An 18,374-nucleotide genomic window follows, 5' to 3' on the forward strand; every position below is an offset into this window, starting at 1 on the left:
TCAGCACACAGATTTGACCTAAGAGAAGATGAGATACATTATCTATTATCTTTGGAGTCATGAAAGTGCCAAAGAAGGAATGGATCTGTAAGAGGAAGAAGAAAAAGGATGCATTTGTTAAATTCAAGAAAAGTGTTTATAGCTTGCAGAGGCTGTTAGATGATATTGAGACACTAAAAGACCAACCTCCATCTCTGTGGACCAACAGATTTAGATGCACAGACCTCCTGCAAGCCCTGAATGTAGCAACGCTGCACTCTCACTATCTGTCTTCATAATTGTGTAAATGTGTTTGTTCAGCACCATCAAAGGCCTTCCGCAAGGACAGCGTGTTATGTCAGGTGGTAATAAAGTGCGGCAGCATTAGCATCTTATAGCTATTTGAAGAACAAAATGGAGACGTGAGTAATGACAGCAAGGAGCTGCTGGTGTCACACAGGGAACTCTCTGTGGGCCCTCACACTGTATGAAGCACGACACAGATTGTTGCAAAGCTCTAAGTGCGTGTGAGGGTGTGTGCACGTGTGAGTGTTAGAGAGAGTGTGTGTGTGTGTGTGTGTGTGTGTGTGTGTGTGTGTGTGTGTGTGTGTGTGTGTTGTGTGTGTGTGTGTGTGTGAATGCCAGCAGGCTGACACCTCTGTAGTGTAAATAACAGCGTTGCGAGACCAGCCGTTGATAAGGGTCTCTCACTGGATCCCCCCCTGACTCTCATGCTCTCTGTCTCTACTTCTCTCTCCCACATGCTCTCTCCCACATGCTCTCATCCTGTCTCTCCCTCTCTTCTCTCTCTCTTCCCCAGCAGCCTCTAATCACCTTAGAGGGAAGTGTGGCATGCACGTTCTCCCGGAAGGCATCAGTACTGTCACGGTGCAGGTGTCTGCAGGGAATACCATTCTGCAGGACAGAAAAAACATCGCTGTCCACGGTAAGCCGGCTCAACATCTCCATTGGGATCCTGTAACTCTGTAAACACATCCACAAGATGTCGTACCGCATTGTTCAAAACAACATCAATACTGTTATTCCAATAAATATTAAAGGCTGCATCAAAAGATCAGGAACTTAAGTCGTTACAATACTAACAATCTTGTACTTACTAAAATGTGCCCTTGCTTAAAAAGTAAGCTTTAAAAAAGAGTTGTTCTGATTAGTGATTGGCAATAACATTGTACCGTATTGTATCATAACACATCATATTGTACGTATTATATCTTACTCTAGTATAGCATATCGTATCATAGTGTTCTAGGGTAGTGAAGCGCATTGCATCGTCCTCATACTCGAGTATACTGTATCATGTCGTATCATATCGTATCATATATCTTATCTTACTCTAGTATAGCATATTGTACCATATCGTACCCTAGCGTAGCATATCATATCGTATTGTGTTCTAGGGTAGCGTAGCCTGTTGCATCATATTGAACTCTTGTGTAGTGTAGCACATCTTATCCTAGCACATCATATCGTACCTATCGCATCACCCCATATTGCATCGTAACGTTTTATTTTGTTTCCTATCTCAATGCATGGAATATATTTTATCATATCTTATCGTATCATATCTTACCCTAGATTAGCATATCGTATAATATCGTACCCTAGTGTAGCATTTCGTATCCTACTGTATTCTAGTGTAGCGTATTGCATATCACATCATATCCTACTCTAGTATAGTGCATCGTATCATGTCGTATCATATTCATATCGTATAGTATCATATATCATATCTTACTCTATATAGCATATTGTATCATGTCATACCCTAGCGTAGCATATCGTATCATATTGTGTTCTAGGGTAGCGTAGCTGGTTGCATCTATCATACTCTAGTGTAGTGTAGCACATCTTATCTTAGCGCATCATATCCTACCTACTGCATCACCATATTGCATCGTAACGTATTATTTTGTTTCCTATCTCAATGCATGGAATAGTATTGTATCATATCGTATTGTGTCATATTCTATTGTACTATATTGTACTGTAGTAGTTTTACTCAACTGGGTGACTCTGGTAAAACTCTCGCCAAAATACAAGCCCCCCCTAAAATGTAGTATGACAAGGTTAACAAGAAAAGGGATCTATCTATCACACACAGATCACAAATCAGACTTTTTTTTGTACAGTTTTGAACTATTGTATCCTTACACAAATACAGTTTATACAAAAAATGTCTCATTATTCAAAAACAACTTTATAAGCTCTACACATTGTCACCACAAGAGCCACAGCGGCCCCCTATTACCAGCAGGTCCCTGAGGTCCTCTGATCACAGTTTGCTGCTTGTTGCTTGCTCCGGGCTCCAAACTAAAAGAGAATCTGCAGCCTAAACTACGTCTCCTAAACTTTGGAACTCCCTCCCTTTGGGCTTTAGATCTGTGGATTATGTAGACAACTTTAAAGAGCAGCTGAAGAACCACCTGCTCGGCTTATCTTTATTTGGTGTTTCTCTTATTTTGAGATTCACTGATGTGATCAATTGCTTTGGTAGCGGTACCAGTTTTGAGAATTGTGAGCAAATTGGTAGTTGACCGAATTTGATTGATCCACAATAAATGCAATTTCTTTACAAGGTTGTAGAAAGTGCAGGGTTTCTCCTATCTGTAACAGCCATTGGTCACAGTGTTTCCCACAGAATGACAGTATACCGATGTGTGGGGTATTGAAGAAATACATGAATACATTAAATGGCACAACATGACATGATCGCTGACATTATCAATAATAAGTTTCACTCGCAATTCCAGTGTCAGATGAGTCCTTGTTGGGAAGGTAGTTATTAATGACGCAGCAAAACTAAAGGCTGATTTATACTTCCTGTGTCGCCTCTACGCAGCAGGACATGAGCACCACATACTTGTGTGTCGATGTGTCCATGTCGCGTAGTGCGGTCTCTCTCTGATAGCTGGTCGCCTGCTTCTGGCCCCACTACAATCTCTGTTTACTTTTCCAACTGAGATTCAGAGCGTGTTATGTTAATCTACAGCTGTTACATGTTGCTGTTGAGATAGATGAAGACCTCTTCAGAGGAAAAATGTATCTACAGAGAGTGTTTAGCTTTGAGTATTCTGTGTAACTCTTGATGTGCTTGTTTCATGGCGGCACATTAAAGAGAGAAAAACTGTAACTGAAGTCAACAATCATTTTAGTTAGTGTTCAAAGATCACAGCCTCAGTATGGACGTTTATGTAAGGGTTAATGGAAAGAACATGAATAGGGCGACAGATTGAGAGGGACATAGGTATATCATAAAGACATGATAACATGAAGAATAGAGAAGAGGAGATTAAACACAGGGCCAATGTGCGGCTGATGTCCTGGATCCCGGAAGTGATGTAAATGCGGACACACAATGCCAACCGAGCAGACCAATCACAGGGGCTTGCGGTCCGCCTCGATTCTACGGATAGTTACATTTTGGAGGAGGTGCACATCAGCTACATGTGTAGGTACAGGAGCTACGCTGTTGATTTGACGCAGAAGTATCGATCAGCCTTAAGTGTTCAAATAAAGTGACAACAACACAATGCGTTAGCCAGACTTAACGGGTGAATACAGACGCAACTTGCGAACTTACAAGAGGGATGCAGGGCAGAACGTCTGAGTATTATCTGTGTCAGAAACACTGAATCCATCTATCCGTTGATCTCTCATTCTGTTTGTGATCTAGTGTTTTTGCTCATCCATGCCCTCCCCTTCACAAACTTAAAAGCTGATGTGTTTTCAACCTCAACAATTATTTTTTTTAGCCTTAATCGTTTCAAAGTATTTTTTTGAAACAATTATCTTTCAACTTTTTAATATATCTACACCTGTTTACTGTTAGAGATATAGAGTGTATACCGACAAGCTTTGATTATATTTTATTTTTCTTTCTGTTAAATAATTTACTGCTTTACAACCTCTCTGATGATCTCAAATTGGTTTCAGGCAACAACATATTATCAAGTTATCAAATTATCCTCCTTATGATCAGGTTGATTTAAATCCACACAAGCTGAATTTGAGGCCAGAATTTAATGTCAGACAGAAAGTAAACACATCTCACATGCACTAACTCTTCTCCCTGCAGAATATTTCCGATCCCATCTGCTCGCCTTTTCATCAAACCTGGACGACCACAACCCTGATGTTGCAGAATGGAGGCTGGATGTGAGCCGAGTCATCAAGAACTCCTTGATCCAGGTAAGCTCTCTCAGGTCTTCTCATGGAAACCATTTCTTTTACTCTGGTAAATACTGTCCGTGCTCTGCTGGACCTCTGACGCACTATGAGTGCAGTGTGACCTCCCTGAGGCTTAGAGACATGAATCTGACTTTTATGATGACAAATGACAAGGCAAGAGGGAAGAGAGGGAGGAAAAGTCTGTTCAAGAGCATGCTGATTGCAGTGGCTTGCACATGCTCTGTGAGTTCATGGCCATGCAGAAGTGTACAGAGGAATACATTCTCAGTATGTGAGATCTACTCTGACCTGAAGGGACGCTCAGAGTCGATTGCTTTGCGTCCTGTCAAGTTTAAGACATGCTTCCAGCCCACACATGTCATGTCAGGTGCAGATTTACCTCATTAGCTTTCCATTTTTTCACATCTTGGAGCGTCAATACTTTTCAGAAGGACGAAGCAATCTGCCAGCCTTGCATCATATTTTCACACTTTTTGATCCAGCAAAATCAGAATTGATGCCAGAAATACACCCCAGCTCTTCAGTCTTCAGTGAACATGTCTGTTTTGTTATTTGTTACTGACATCATCTTCTCATGACAAACCCAGCCTGGAAGGCAGAACATAAAAAAAAAGAGGAAAAAAAATCAAATGGAAATATGACATGATCGCTTCAAACACTCACTAGATTCACTGCAGCAAATCCATGCTGGAAGAGCTGGAACGAGAGGCAGATGTGGCAGAAATCAGCGACAACATGCAATGAAAAAACATTATCTCTCACACACTAAGCACAACAACAACATCAGTGCATTAAATCAGCTACCTGGTGCTGCCAATTAAGTGTCAGGATATGTCGCAGGACACTTTTGGCTGGAATGGCTTATTTTGAAATGTACTCAGTGTGGGTGTACTCAGTACAAATGACAAGAGATCTGGTTTGGTTGGAGTTAAATTACAAATTATTAAAGACAAAACCTATTTGAAATTATCCCAGATTGGTATGTAGCAGTAAAAATGATCAATCCTTATTCCTGGCCCCCGTAATTACTGATTCTAGACCAGAGAAGTTTGACTGAAGTAACATGGTGTAACAAACTTTAAAGTATACACTGAAAGGCTACATCATGTTATTAACTTTGTAATTTGAGGCTGAGCCCTTCGGTGTAGTGCTTAAATCTGTTCCCATTTCAGACAGTGTTTCCTAAAAACAGGGAAACCCCTTCCAGTCTGAGTCAAATTGATCCCTACACGCAAATGATAACAGTAGCCGGATTTGTTTTCTAATTTGGAATGCCATCTTAGAGAATGTTTTAAGAAATATTTGGTACTGTAAAAGTCTAAAAGCTGAGTTCAGTTCAGATGTTTCAAACACTTTGCAGGAACTCAAATTAGCTTCCTACTTATCGAGCCGTCTCTCTCACCTCATGAATCTAAAAGGTAAATTACAGCTCTAAGCATCATCAGTCCTCTTCACAAGGCCTGATTCAACCACAGGTGCTTTTTCTATGAGCATTTGTTTTCTTTCTTCATTATATCACTGCTTTTATCTTTCCCTCAATGCTGTCAGTTTGACATAACAAGGTTTGAAAATGACTCAGTGATTGTACGTGCAGCACAAGGTTGTGTAAAGGAGGCTACAGAAGAACATGAAGGCCAGGAATGATTAAAAAAAAAAAAAAAAAAAACTAATTAAAGGAGGAATATTTTTCTTTGTGTTAGCACTTTGAGAAAAAAGTCATAATTTCAAGTTGCAATACAGTTTTGTGATAAAAGTTGAACTGTTCAGAATGAAGGTCCATAGTCTATTCTTCATAGCTTTTTCCAGATGTCACTGGTTCCAAATTGAATCTAGATAAAGTCATATAGTGAAACTGAGAACTTTTACTGTGTGAATTTTACAAATTTCCACTAAAGGAACATTAAGTCTGAACTGTTGGCTTCACATTGTTACTTAACTTCACATTCATGATAACCAAAGGATTGCTTGTTCATATTGCGCATTGTGTCTAATCTAAACTGGTACTATAAGACAGGGGTTCTTAAACGATTCACGCAACGTCCCCCAAAATATAGATGCCAAAGACTTGCGACCCCTACTGTCCCTCCAAGTAAATGTTGCTACATGCTTCATTGCGCTGGCCTATGTGGCTGTGTTTCCTGGGCTTCTAAAAATCAACCTGCTGATACTGATGCTTTTTAAAATTTACTGTAACTAACCTTAACGATGACCCTAACCTCAGGAGTCATACGGCAACAAAGAAAACCAGAAATGTAATTTTAAAAAGCATATTTGGAAGGTTTTATTTCAATTTTAACTGTTTCTCATTATATTTTTACAATAATTGGTTAAATATGTCATTTAAGATTACTTACAAAAAAAAGTTCTGAAAGACATTGTGCGACCCCCCACTAGTCTCATGCGGCCCCCCAAGGGGTCCCAACCCTCACTTTAGGAACCCCTGCCATGAGATTTGTACTCACAGTCACCCTGCACATTCCTGCACAGATGATCAGCTCCATCATCAATGTAAGCAAACACTGCATGGCAGGTTTTTTAGTTCAAAGCTTTTGAGTGCTAAAAGCATAATCATACACTAATGATTAGTATTGAGGTGTGGTATCCTGAGAACACCTTACACACCTTTTTTTTTGTCTGTACCTGTTCTTTGAAGCATTCCCCTTTCTTCCCCTCAGGCCACATCAGTGCGAGAGGATCAGCTGCTGGTCACCATCCTCCCAGGTTTACCCACAGCAGCAGAGTTTTTCCTCCTTCCTGACAAACAGCTGACGGAGGGGAAACCAGAGAAGAGCTCTGCTCATTTAGATCAGGTAAGACGGCAACTGCTCTGTCTGCTGCTGTGTATTCAGTGCAGTGTACTCATTCCTTTCACGAGCCCTGGACAGTATTTGTGTAGGTGGATGGATTTCAGCTTGTTATCCTCATTCTAATACCGTCCTGACCCCATGTACAAGTCTGAAGCATTGGTCCTTTTTTATTTTCCCTTCTTCTGTGAGTCATGGTTGATCCTTTTTTCTAACAGCAGCAGCTTGTCCAGTAATTGCTCCCTGAGAAATAGTCCCGGCTTAGAATTCCTCCTTTCTCCAGCAGATGTCAGTCTTGATCCACTGAAGCATGTCCGAGTCCAGGAGTCTAATTCTAGCCCACGCCTGAGGAATCTCTACAATAGACTCATCAATAAGCCTGACAAGTATTAACAAGTTATCAGGGGGAACGGCTTTTAAACTCCCTCGAGTCACATCCTGTGGGGGGTTGAGGTGCGAGTCTGGAAAGAGACAGACAAAGAAATTTTCATGGTTGATCAGTCCACTAAATCACCAGCATATCAAGATGGACCAAATTAGCCCTGAGCCTCATATAATAGATAATGACTGATAATAATGTAGGGTCCGTGGGAAGAATTCCATGAGAAACTGGGAAGGAAATCAATGTGGTTTACCTCTTCCTCTCCCCCTCCCCTGCACCCACCTGGTTGATCGCCTGAAAAGATCCTTTCCTCTTGCAAGCCAGCAATAAATCTTCATTCAAGGTTGGCATCTAAAAACTGAAGAGCTTGCTCTGCTTATTAGAACCTATAATAGATTTACTGACCCAGGTATACAGTGAGAAAAATAAATTAGTCAGAGCATAGGCTAAATTTAAACTTCTAAGGCATATAAAGAGGAGGATAACGAACTGCAGAAATGACTCAAATCACAATTAATTTGGCAAATGAGGCTGATGAGATGGATGAGACTTCTGCAGAGGAAAAAATGGATCTGCAGAGAATGTTTAGCTTTGCATGTTCTCCTGTAGCTCTTCATGTGCTTGTTTCATAATGGCCGATTAAAGAGAGAAAAACTGTAACTAAAGTCAAACAATCATTTTAGTCAGTGTTCAAAGATCACAGCCTCAGTATGGACGTTTATTAAATGGTTAATGGAAAGAACATGAATAGCGGCAGATTGAGAGCGACATAGGTTCGACTTTGGCTTTCTCTCATTTACCTTGGGGTCAGGGTAATCTGCCTGATTTATATCAAAGTTAGACGTCCTCATTGCAGAAGGTCACATGCCAATCTGGAAAGCATAGATCAAGTGAGGCTGCAACCTCTGCATTATGCATCACTGAGGAAAAGTCCCCCCCCCCCCCCCCCCACACACTCCAGCACAGACAGGAAGGTTCAGTTGAGAGGTTGTCCAGTATTAATCTACTATGTTGAAAATAATTGAAATAAATAAAAACCATTGAATGAGAAGGTGTGTCCAAAATTATGACTGGTAGTGTAAATCACAACACTTTGGATTTGAATCTGAAATAATACTCTCTGCATTACCACCAGTATGTATATAACACCTTTGATAACATAGTTGGAAGGCAATAGTGGACTTTGATTTCCAGTGGCTTTATCAGAGCTGTAATTCACTCAGAACATACATGTTTACCTGAAGACAAAGTCAAATTTGAAACTTTTTTTTTTCAGACTTTTTGTTTAAAGTACAAAAACAGTTTCAGTCACCAAGCGAGTTTTAAAAAGACTTCCAAACGTCCCACTGAAAGAGCTTTTGTTTGAGAGACTCCAACTATTACAAAGCTGCTTTTCTGTGTGCTTTTACCAGTTTTAGTAAAAAGCCTCTTTGATTTGAAATAAATACACCTCTCAAAAAACTAACTTTGGGAAAATATCAGAGCATTTATTATTGTCTCATCTAACAATAATTATGTGTTGGTGTCTGTGTGTGACTGAGAACAGCTTGCAGGTTGCCAGATAACACAACCATGTGTGAAAAGAGGATGTGAAAGAGGAAACAAATAAGATTAACAGAAATATGTCCCTGCTGTGCTTTAGGCTGTTCTGTTGCCCCCCAGTGGCAATCATCTTGATTAATCCAGCTCTATCCGGACTCATTTGTGTGGCTTGAAGGTTCCCAAACTCCTTTAATGTTGTTTTGTTTTTCCTAATTCTTTAGGGTAAAGAACAAAAACCTGCAAAATATTAGAGATTAAAGAAACTTTCTGTCATTGCAGCCACCTCATGAATTCTCCGATTGCTCTTTTCAGGTCTTTGCTACTTTGACCTAAGCAAACATCTTTCATGCATGATGTGTCCCTGTGTTTTGTACCCAGCTTGGCAATCATTCACAAACTGACAGGTAGATATTCAAAGCAGAACACCTCTGGGAATGCTTTCAAGGGCAACTGACATTTGGACTTGATTATTTTCCAATGTCACATATCAAAATTTGATGAATCTTTTGTATAAGCTCATTGAGACGACAACATTTTTGCTCTGAAATGAGACAACAGATTCAGACAAGTCAAAACAAGAGATAGATGAGTCTTTAGTTTGTTGATCTTGACAGTGACTTTTCTCTAAGTCAGTTTTTGAGATGTTTTCGCCTTCATTAGGTAGGGCAGCTGAGGAGGAGTGTGGTAAGACATGCAGCGAGGGCCACAGCCAGGAGTCGAACCAGCGGTCGCTGACAGAAATAGCCATGTTGAACTGGCACACTTTAATCACTGAGCTAAACCTGTGTCCCAGTAATGACTTTTCTAAACTGTCATATAATGTAAAAAACATCTCTCTTATTATCATCCTGTTTTTCTCTCTGTCTCTCTCTGCCTCTCCACAGCTCTCTGAGGTTTTGCTCAGCGCCTTAAACCAAAACCTTGTGCAGTTCACATTGCGGCCAGGGGTCCAAGTCACCGTTTATGCAGCACACCTATCAGCAGGTAAACAAACACGGCTGAATGTGTGTGTTTAGGTTGGCCCAGGGGGGTTTTGTTCTTCTGTAGTAAGTGGGACAGGACATTAAGCATGACTATCAGGAGACCTAGATACAGTAGACAGTCAGGTGTATTTTTATTATCTTTGCTGCCCCCTTCAACTAATAACCACCCCTGTGTCTGATTGGCTCCCACCATGTAGCTACACAGGGACATTCAGAGAGTGAGCATCGTTACAAGTATGTGTGCCTCTTCGTATTGGGGATGCTGCTACTGTCCTAAAGGGGCTTATAAGATAAAGAGTAAGAGAAGTCCATATATTAAAATGATTCATCTATGACTTACATAGGTCTCACTTATCCTTGACCACTCATTGCATGACTCAGGTGGATGTAAATACAGGTTTTTTAAGTTGATGTTCTGCTTAAAATCTATGGCTTCTGTCTCCCTGTCTGCAGCGCCCCTAGTGGACACCAGCGAGAACCACAGTGGCTCTGCCATGCTAATGCTGCTATCAGTAGTGGTTGTGGGTTTAGCTGTATTTGTCATCTACAAATTCAAGAGGTAAAGTGTTCATGAAATGTCGTGTGTCTATAAAGTCTTTACGCTGCACATGATAGGGAGGTGTTGAAAAGGTGTCAGGGCAGCCAGACAGCTCAGTAAACAAAAGCTGTCTGCAAGGCTACACAGAGGGCTGATAGCTGCCTGTCAAACACTGCTCTGACTAAACCACTACTACGAGGAGGTGAATTGGCTTTTCCCTCACACATCTGTGGAGCCCAAGTGGAAATTCCTTTTTCAGGTCATTCTTTGCAAAAGAAATGTCAGTCAGCTGTCAGCTGCTATCAATATGAAGCCCTTTGAACGCAGGCAGTTGACCTTTTATCAAATGTTAAATCATGTCTCCTCGGCAAGTGAAGTTCTAAGGGAAAAGGGCATGAAGGGTTATAAGCTCTAAAGACCAGCAGAGACAGAATCAAACTTTAGAGATACGGACCTAAGTGAGAATTCAAATTACACATAAGTGCTTCATGGTATTATCTTTAGTTGAGCATTAAAACAGTCTTAAATGAGAGTCCTGATTGGGATGGGTATTTCGAGACAAAATACTATTTTACCTCCACACACGACTGTCCAGTTAACGGCCCGTTTGTGTGGCAGTCAAGTTAACCACCGGCAGGTGCTGCTAGTGGTGGGCACTGACAGCGTCTTTCTTGATCTTTATGTCAGTGTTTCTGTGACGCGGCGTGGCGTGTGTGTTTACAGCCATGCCCAGTCTCTGGAAATGCATGTGTAGTGGTGTGAGATTCAGAAACAGAGAAAATCACCACAACTGTTACTTATGTTTTCTTCATTTTAGCTATTTTATGCAGTTAGCATTCTTCTTCTTCTGTTACTTAATGCGGTTAGCAAACAGCATCAAGATGCTCTATAGCCACCGCCAAGCGGGAATACAGTATTCCAACCAGGCACCGGTAAAAACGATGAAAAATTGTACTTTTAAAATGAGAAAATGTTTGCAGTAACTCCGATTTTTACTAATTGAACCAATATTTGAATATCCGAAAATGAATGCCCATTCCTAGTCCTGATAACATTACTGCTAAAAACCAATGATTAACTAATAACTTTTTTTTTAAAAAAGGTACTGTGAGGAGTTTTTAACCCATTCTAAAATACTCTCACTACTCTGTTTTAGTTAGGCTGTTGTCTTTATCCCCTCAACCTCACTGTAAATCTTGCCTCAAGGAAGATCCCAGGCCTCAACGTCTATGCGCAGATGCAGAACGAAAAAGAACAAGAAATGATGAGTCCAGCTAATCCAACAGAGGCCACGCCCAGCTCACAGCAGGACTTGGTGCATTCTTTGGAGATTCTGGACACAGGGTTTAACTCGCGGCCCATTGGTGAATATCCCCTCAGGTTTTCTTACACTTTTCGTGGCCTTCATTTTCATTTTTATTTCTCCACTGTGCACTTCATACCATTGTGTGTGTTGTTTCATGAGTCTCATCACGTGCTTTTGTTGTTGTTTGTTCTCAGAAGTGAAACGGTCTGGGCAAGCGGCAAAGGAGACTTAAACACAAAGAATATGATGAGAAGTAAAAAATTGTCACTTTTTTTTTTTCCTTAATAACTTTACCCTTTAATAAGCTATGATTACAGATGGGTGTCAGATGCAAGAAATATCCAACATTGATGGTGCATTAATAGGATGCATCATTTTGTGAAAAAACCTTCAGCATTTAGACGTACAGCTGGATTGATATCATCTTCCATGTAGCCATCAAACCATTTAAGAGTCATCTCCATTATCCTCTCATGGAATCATGTTTTCCTGTAATCTGTCACTCATCTGTATGCTTTTTTTAATTCTGTCTGCAACGGACTAACATTTCTGTTTTTACCCACCTCTTCTGCAAATCTTTTCATCTATTTCATTTAAAAGAAAGAAACAATGTTTGATTTCCTGCCTCTGAGTTTGAGATTTAATGATGGGGTTCATCACTTTTTGTTGTTGTAAATGTCATAGAAAAGTGGAACTAAGGGTTCTGGGAGGGAAAAAAAAGTTCTGAAATGCTCCAATGTGTTAATGTAAGGAGCTGCTAAAATTAGCTGCTAGCTGGTAAGACTGATGTATAAAGTAGATATTTGCAGTTGAAGAGGACCAAATAAGTGGAAAAGGAGACTATGTATACATACAAAGTATGTGTACATTTGTTGCTGATGTGTAAAGGCCGTTGTTCCTGACATGTTCCTTATATCAGTGCGTCATATGTTGTATCTTTGACTTGTTTCAGAGTTAATGAAGTATCACCATCAATAACTTGATGTTGTCCCAGTACAGATTATCCTCTGACACTTGTCTCTTTCCTTTTTTTACCCTCAGGGTGTATGAAACCTCATGTACATGTGAAATTCTCCACAGAACTCCCCACATACATCGTCTAAACTCTGGACTGGACTATCTCTCCAGCTGCATCATGGATATTTTTTTACCATTTGGGACACAATGGTTTTGAGCTTTATACCTGTGCATGTTGGACCCTGCTGACACATAACTGTGCTCTGTTCAAACCAGAAGAAACTGTGTACAGGTTTTAACATACTGGATTTTTATTTTTAACATACTGTATGTCTGATAAATCCAACATTTTAAAAACTCCATTTATTTATAGGGGTCAGATCATTCTTAAGAGGGAACGCCAGCATGAACTCCAGAGGGTAAAAAAAGAAGCGTATTGGTTTGCTTTTTTTTCTGAGCTTGGTTTGCTGTTGTAGGAAGCTAACAGCAGTAGTGTATTATTTATTCATATGAATATACTTTTATGAAGTATGTTATTGAAGTGAATTACACCTTTATTTTGTAGATCATGAATGTCTATGTTATAATTTGTGTATTTTAATAACAAATGTCAGACTAAAGAGAAGTTCTGTTATAAAATATCAATAGGGTACTTTAAAGCTTTTGGTCCTTTGTCTGTTGGAAAGCTGATTTATGGCACAATACACATTTTGTACTGAAATATTTCATTTTTTCTGATTTTAATTTATCCACAGAAATACAGGGTTACTGGATTCATTTAACTTTTGCTGTTAATCAAACGCCTCTGGTACTATTTATGATACATACCAGTTTGTAAATGTTTTGTGCTACAGATAAAAAGACACTTGATGGCTCAGGTGCTTCACTGCACCTTCTTACTGCAAGTGATTTTCGAAAGCCACCAGACCTTACATCTTTTAGGATAAGAGGAAACCGAGGATGACGGGAGGACTGTCCGACAAAGAAAAGTCAGCCAAAGTCAGCCACACCCCAACCACAGCTCACAACTGGAGGCAGATTACGATAATCTAGGCTTGGATTTAAGGTGCCAGCTGAAATGAGATACAGCTACTTTGTTGGGGAATCTAAAGAGCATGACAGCGAGAAAAGAGAGGGTAAGAGAGACGGAAGAGTGCTTTTTGGGGTCGTGACGCATTAATAGCATCCTGTTGGACAGAATAAGAAGAGGTTGACTTCTTGAATACTTAATGTAGCCAGTCGAGCTCGGGGCTGGCTAAGGTTGGTGACACATCCAGGCTAATGCCCTGACCCGCTCTTGGGTAGCACCCATTTTCATCCCGGCTCATTATACCGAGCTGTAGAAGCAGAAGAACTAGAGCGCATATGCTAAGAGGCTATAGGATTGTTAGCGTGTTCAGAGAACTGTCAAACCCTGTGGTACTTTGCGTGTGAAATTTGACAGATGTAAATGGCTGATTGATGCCTTTCAAGTCCAAGAAGGCAACTTTACCAGATTTGTGTTGCTGCTTTTTAGATTGGGGAGACATGGAAATACAGAGGGGGTTGACTTTTGTCAGCTACAAGAAGTTTTTTTAATTTAGTTTTAACTGTAAAGCAGACACCATCACTGATACAGAGTATAACTCTGGTTTATCATCACAAGACCCAAGCATCGTTTCATTTCACCACCTCAACATTAAGGTCATGCTGAACTCTGCCAAGTCAGAAGAAGTTTGTTTCATGTGATTTTAGGTGAGAAACAATCAAGACACTTATCAAGAGCCCATGGATATCAAGGGGAGAGTCCCTTTCCAGTGTTGGAACAATATGAATAAGTCATTGGTGGAAAAATGACCAAAATGAGAATCATTAAGAGAATAACCAAAAATAAAATCCAAAGAATAAGTGACAGCAATGGTGGCCAATCAATCGTTTACCTTCTGAGGGAGCCAACCAAAAATTCCCAAATCTGGCAGAATTCTTTGGAAATACTCGGCCTGAAAAAGTACAGGGTTTCACATGACGTCACCAAGCACTCATGACACTATCTTTAGGACCAACTAGGGAATGGACATCACCAGGCTGTGCTGTGTACAACATAGTATAAGGACTTACAACTTTTTACTGGAGCCAGTTGATTGTGTCCTTAAGATGGCAGCAACAACAGCAAAGTCATGTGATCGAAACCCATGAAGCAAGTAGAAGGCTGCTGACAAGTCTGACGAACCAAGGGACATAGGCATTGTAATCTTCACTTTGATGGCCAGATGCAATCAAGTCAGTTAATACTCCATGTAGCAGATCGTTATTGGTAAATTGAACCAATAAGGGCACTGCTTTCCATTTAAGCATTTTTTGCTAGCTAATTACCACTTTGCAAGTGTTAGCTTGCCTAGACTGGGCTCTAAAAGTTGAGCAATTTGATTTAGTTTTTACAGCAACTGAACAACAAAGTTCTACATTGTCTTGATAATGGGTTTCCATGCACAGTCAATCTAATTCAAGCCCCTGATGCTAGAATATATGCAAAAAATGCTTCATTTTGGTCATGATCACCTTTCTGTTTTTTGAGTAATTATTCAAACAAGGAAAACATTTCAGACTTCACATAGAGTTGAACCTCATTCAACTTTTCTAAATTATGCAGCTCACAGACTTTCAAATCCTGAGTGGAGGTTGATAGGTGACCATTATTCTTAGATGAGGTGTGGTGAGTCCATTTAGAGCAACGCATTTACATTTCTAAGCTGCATCATGTAATGATTTTGGTAACTTTTTTGCGTCCATCCTCATGTCCATTGCAGCTGTGTGTGCTCCATCTGAGCTTGCAGGACAGTTTGCAGGTTTATGGCATCTCATTGCATGGTCTAATAGGGTCATTTCAATACTGGTGGTTTGATGTTTATAAAACAAAGAATATCTAGGATTGAAGTAATCCATAATATTGATTTGTATGCTAAGGAGGAGGTTAGATTATTTATTTTCAAGTTTTGCAAACAGGGGTGTAAAGTTTTATTCTGGGAGGATGAGTTCACATTTCAAAAAAGTGATCTGGCTCTGATTAAATAGCCTGAGGGAGACTGACAGTCATAGCCTGAGCACTAATCCTAACCTTAACCACAGGGAACAAGGAATGACTCCGTCCAGACAAGATCAGCAGGTCAGATAAAAGCACTCCTGTCTTTGAGCTTCACTGGAGAAGGACGGGTCAAACAGACAGAGTCCTCCAAATACAAGAGATCTCTGGCCTCCTGGTCAGGCTGAGCTTTGGTGTGACAGCAACCGAGGTTGTTGGTAACAGTATGAAGTTGTAGACCAGCTACAAGCTACACAATATTCCCCCTCTCCTTCTCTCATCTCCCTGCAGACACAGCGAGATTATTTTTGTAGAGAAATGATAATAATGAAAAAAAAAGAGTTTTATTAATGTACAGCTTTTGTATAAGAACAGACGGTAAGGTGTTGCAGTGTTTTGTTTGACCTCAACTGTGCTGTGTGTAATTGTTTTATGCTTATAATCATATTTATTAATGGAAAGACGTCTGTTAACTGTGTTCTCATTTTCTTACAATTTTGTAAAGAAATACTATGTATTTGCGGACGTAATATTCAACCTATAAAGAAACAGAAAAAGCATGTGTTTGAATTTTCTTCTTCGGTGATTTTAATCACATTGTGTATAATATAAGGTAGGATGTTAGCCCCCTTTATGCTACTGAAGCTCTGACTGTAGAGAGAAGAACTCCAAAGACATCTAAAAGGGTCTGTTGGGACCAGAGACTAGGACATTAGCTTCCTTCCTTTATATCTTTTAATCTGCAAATTGAGGTCTTCAAGGATTTGAACGGTTTTGTCATCACATCCCATCAATGCTTGATCCACTTGGGGATTTGTGGCCAAATCAATGACTTTTACCTTTTTTTTTTTAGATGGGCCCCCAGACCCAGGGACACGGGGATCCATCCATACAAGTTGGGGTCCGCACTTGATCATGGTCATTCAAGCCCTGTGCTTGTTTCTTACTATGTTAAATCCCAAAGATTAACTCGGGTCACAACATATACACAAATAATCTGTGTAATTTGAGTTATGAAAGGGTGAAAAAGAGGGGTTTCCTCTTTAATGGCCCACTTTAGATATGTTTGACAATTGACAAAGAAAGGACATCTAGGGTTGTTAACCACAAGGGCTGATTGGGTTTTAGGCCATTCATTTTGGACCTGAGGACCTCTTGTTTCATAAGGTTCCTCAAACAATTCCTGAGAAGATGTTGTTGTAGGCTGGGTCCTTCAAAGTACGCTAGCCCTGAATTGGGAAACAGCCATATGTGACTGACTTACCAGATAACTTGAAAGCAGACCTTAGAATACACTTCCAGACATTTCTACATCACTATAAAGTAAATAATTGATGTACCCTTATAAAACAGAAAGGCCAGAAAGGCTTTTCTTTAAATTCTAAGTTATATTTTAAGGTTTTTATGCCTTTATTCTGAAAGGACAATACAGTTGATAAAGCAGGAAACTGGGAGAGAGAATTTGGAGTGACATGTGGTGCCACAAATGGGAGTCAAGCCCTGGCTGCCTGCTTGAGGCGTGCGTCTTAACCACTTGGCCAAACTCCACCTACTGCCAATTACTTTTTATTGGTTAACAAACCTTATGTGTGTAACTTTGCAAAGAAGTTAATCTTGAATGGGTAATATGAGATTTTTTTTTTACCAAGAGATGAGATACTGACACACACACAATCCTCAAGTTAAGCTCCAATCAGGCTGGTTAAACAGTCAGCTGAGGAAATACAGAAGCTGAACACAGTTCCAACAAGGTTTAAATACTATTCTGACCATCTAAAACTTGACCTTTGACCTGACCATGGTGATGCATCTGCCTCATCATCATCATCATCATCATCATCATCATCATCATGTCACTCATACATCTCTTGGTTCTTTCAGCTCGTACAACCAGATGTGGCTCCTGGCCAGGGGATAGATAAGGATAAATACAACCTTAACCAAGGTCAGCATGCATACACAGTTCCCACATCGACCAACTGCAAATCATTCACCTTACTATGGACATAAAAGGCACTCGTAATCTTAAGTAGCCAATGAATGTTAGAATTAGAGAATATAATTTGGAATAAAAGAAAAGGCTGACAGTCAACTAAAAAAAGGGACAATACAAAAACATACAGAATGACTAGTACAAAGGAAATAAAAGTGATGTATCACTGCATTTCACTGGCAAAACCTAAACAATTGGTTTGCTTTTCTTTTGGGCAGTACTACTTTTTGGAGTAAAAATGCATGCCTGCGAGCTCTTGGTGTGCAGAGGAGAAGTTCTTCAATTTGCTTTGTGCTCTCTAAAGGATTTCTCAAAACATATCCGTATAGATTAGAAAAAACGTACAGACTCTGCATGGGTTAAGAATATTTGATTCAGGCCCCATCTTGTCCAAGAGTAGTGCATACATGTTTACCTCAAAACTGAAATATGTAAAAGTTAGAAAGTTCGCTTAAAGTACTCAAGCACTTCAAATGAGCTATTCTAGTATTTTTCCATAAATTATTCGTAGGCAACTTAGTCGGGAGAAACTTAAACAGCCCCAACAGTAATTTGACTAAAAAAAAATGCTCTGTCCTTTTTTCCACTGATCGGCTTAGAAAAGTTTAGACCAGTTTGTCGAG

General features: G+C 40.0%; 1 protein-coding gene across 1 annotated transcript in view; it reads left to right on the top strand.

The window, feature by feature from the left end:
- LOC117815956 (VPS10 domain-containing receptor SorCS1) overlaps positions 1 to 16,231 on the top strand; it is a 148,348-nt gene extending 132,117 nt beyond the window's left edge. Inside the window, 9 exon segments of the mRNA XM_034687979.1 lie at positions 803 to 842; positions 845 to 925; positions 4,076 to 4,188; positions 6,864 to 6,998; positions 9,801 to 9,900; positions 10,353 to 10,458; positions 11,644 to 11,817; positions 11,938 to 11,996; positions 12,785 to 16,231. Coding sequence (XP_034543870.1) covers positions 803 to 842; positions 845 to 925; positions 4,076 to 4,188; positions 6,864 to 6,998; positions 9,801 to 9,900; positions 10,353 to 10,458; positions 11,644 to 11,817; positions 11,938 to 11,996; positions 12,785 to 12,846 — 870 coding nt within the window. The 3' untranslated portion in view covers positions 12,847 to 16,231.
- Positions 16,232 to 18,374: the final 2,143 nt, after the last annotated feature.

The sequence above is a fragment of the Notolabrus celidotus genome, chromosome 7 (genome assembly GCF_009762535.1).
Source record: "Notolabrus celidotus isolate fNotCel1 chromosome 7, fNotCel1.pri, whole genome shotgun sequence".
Lineage (NCBI taxonomy): Eukaryota > Metazoa > Chordata > Actinopteri > Labriformes > Labridae > Notolabrus > Notolabrus celidotus.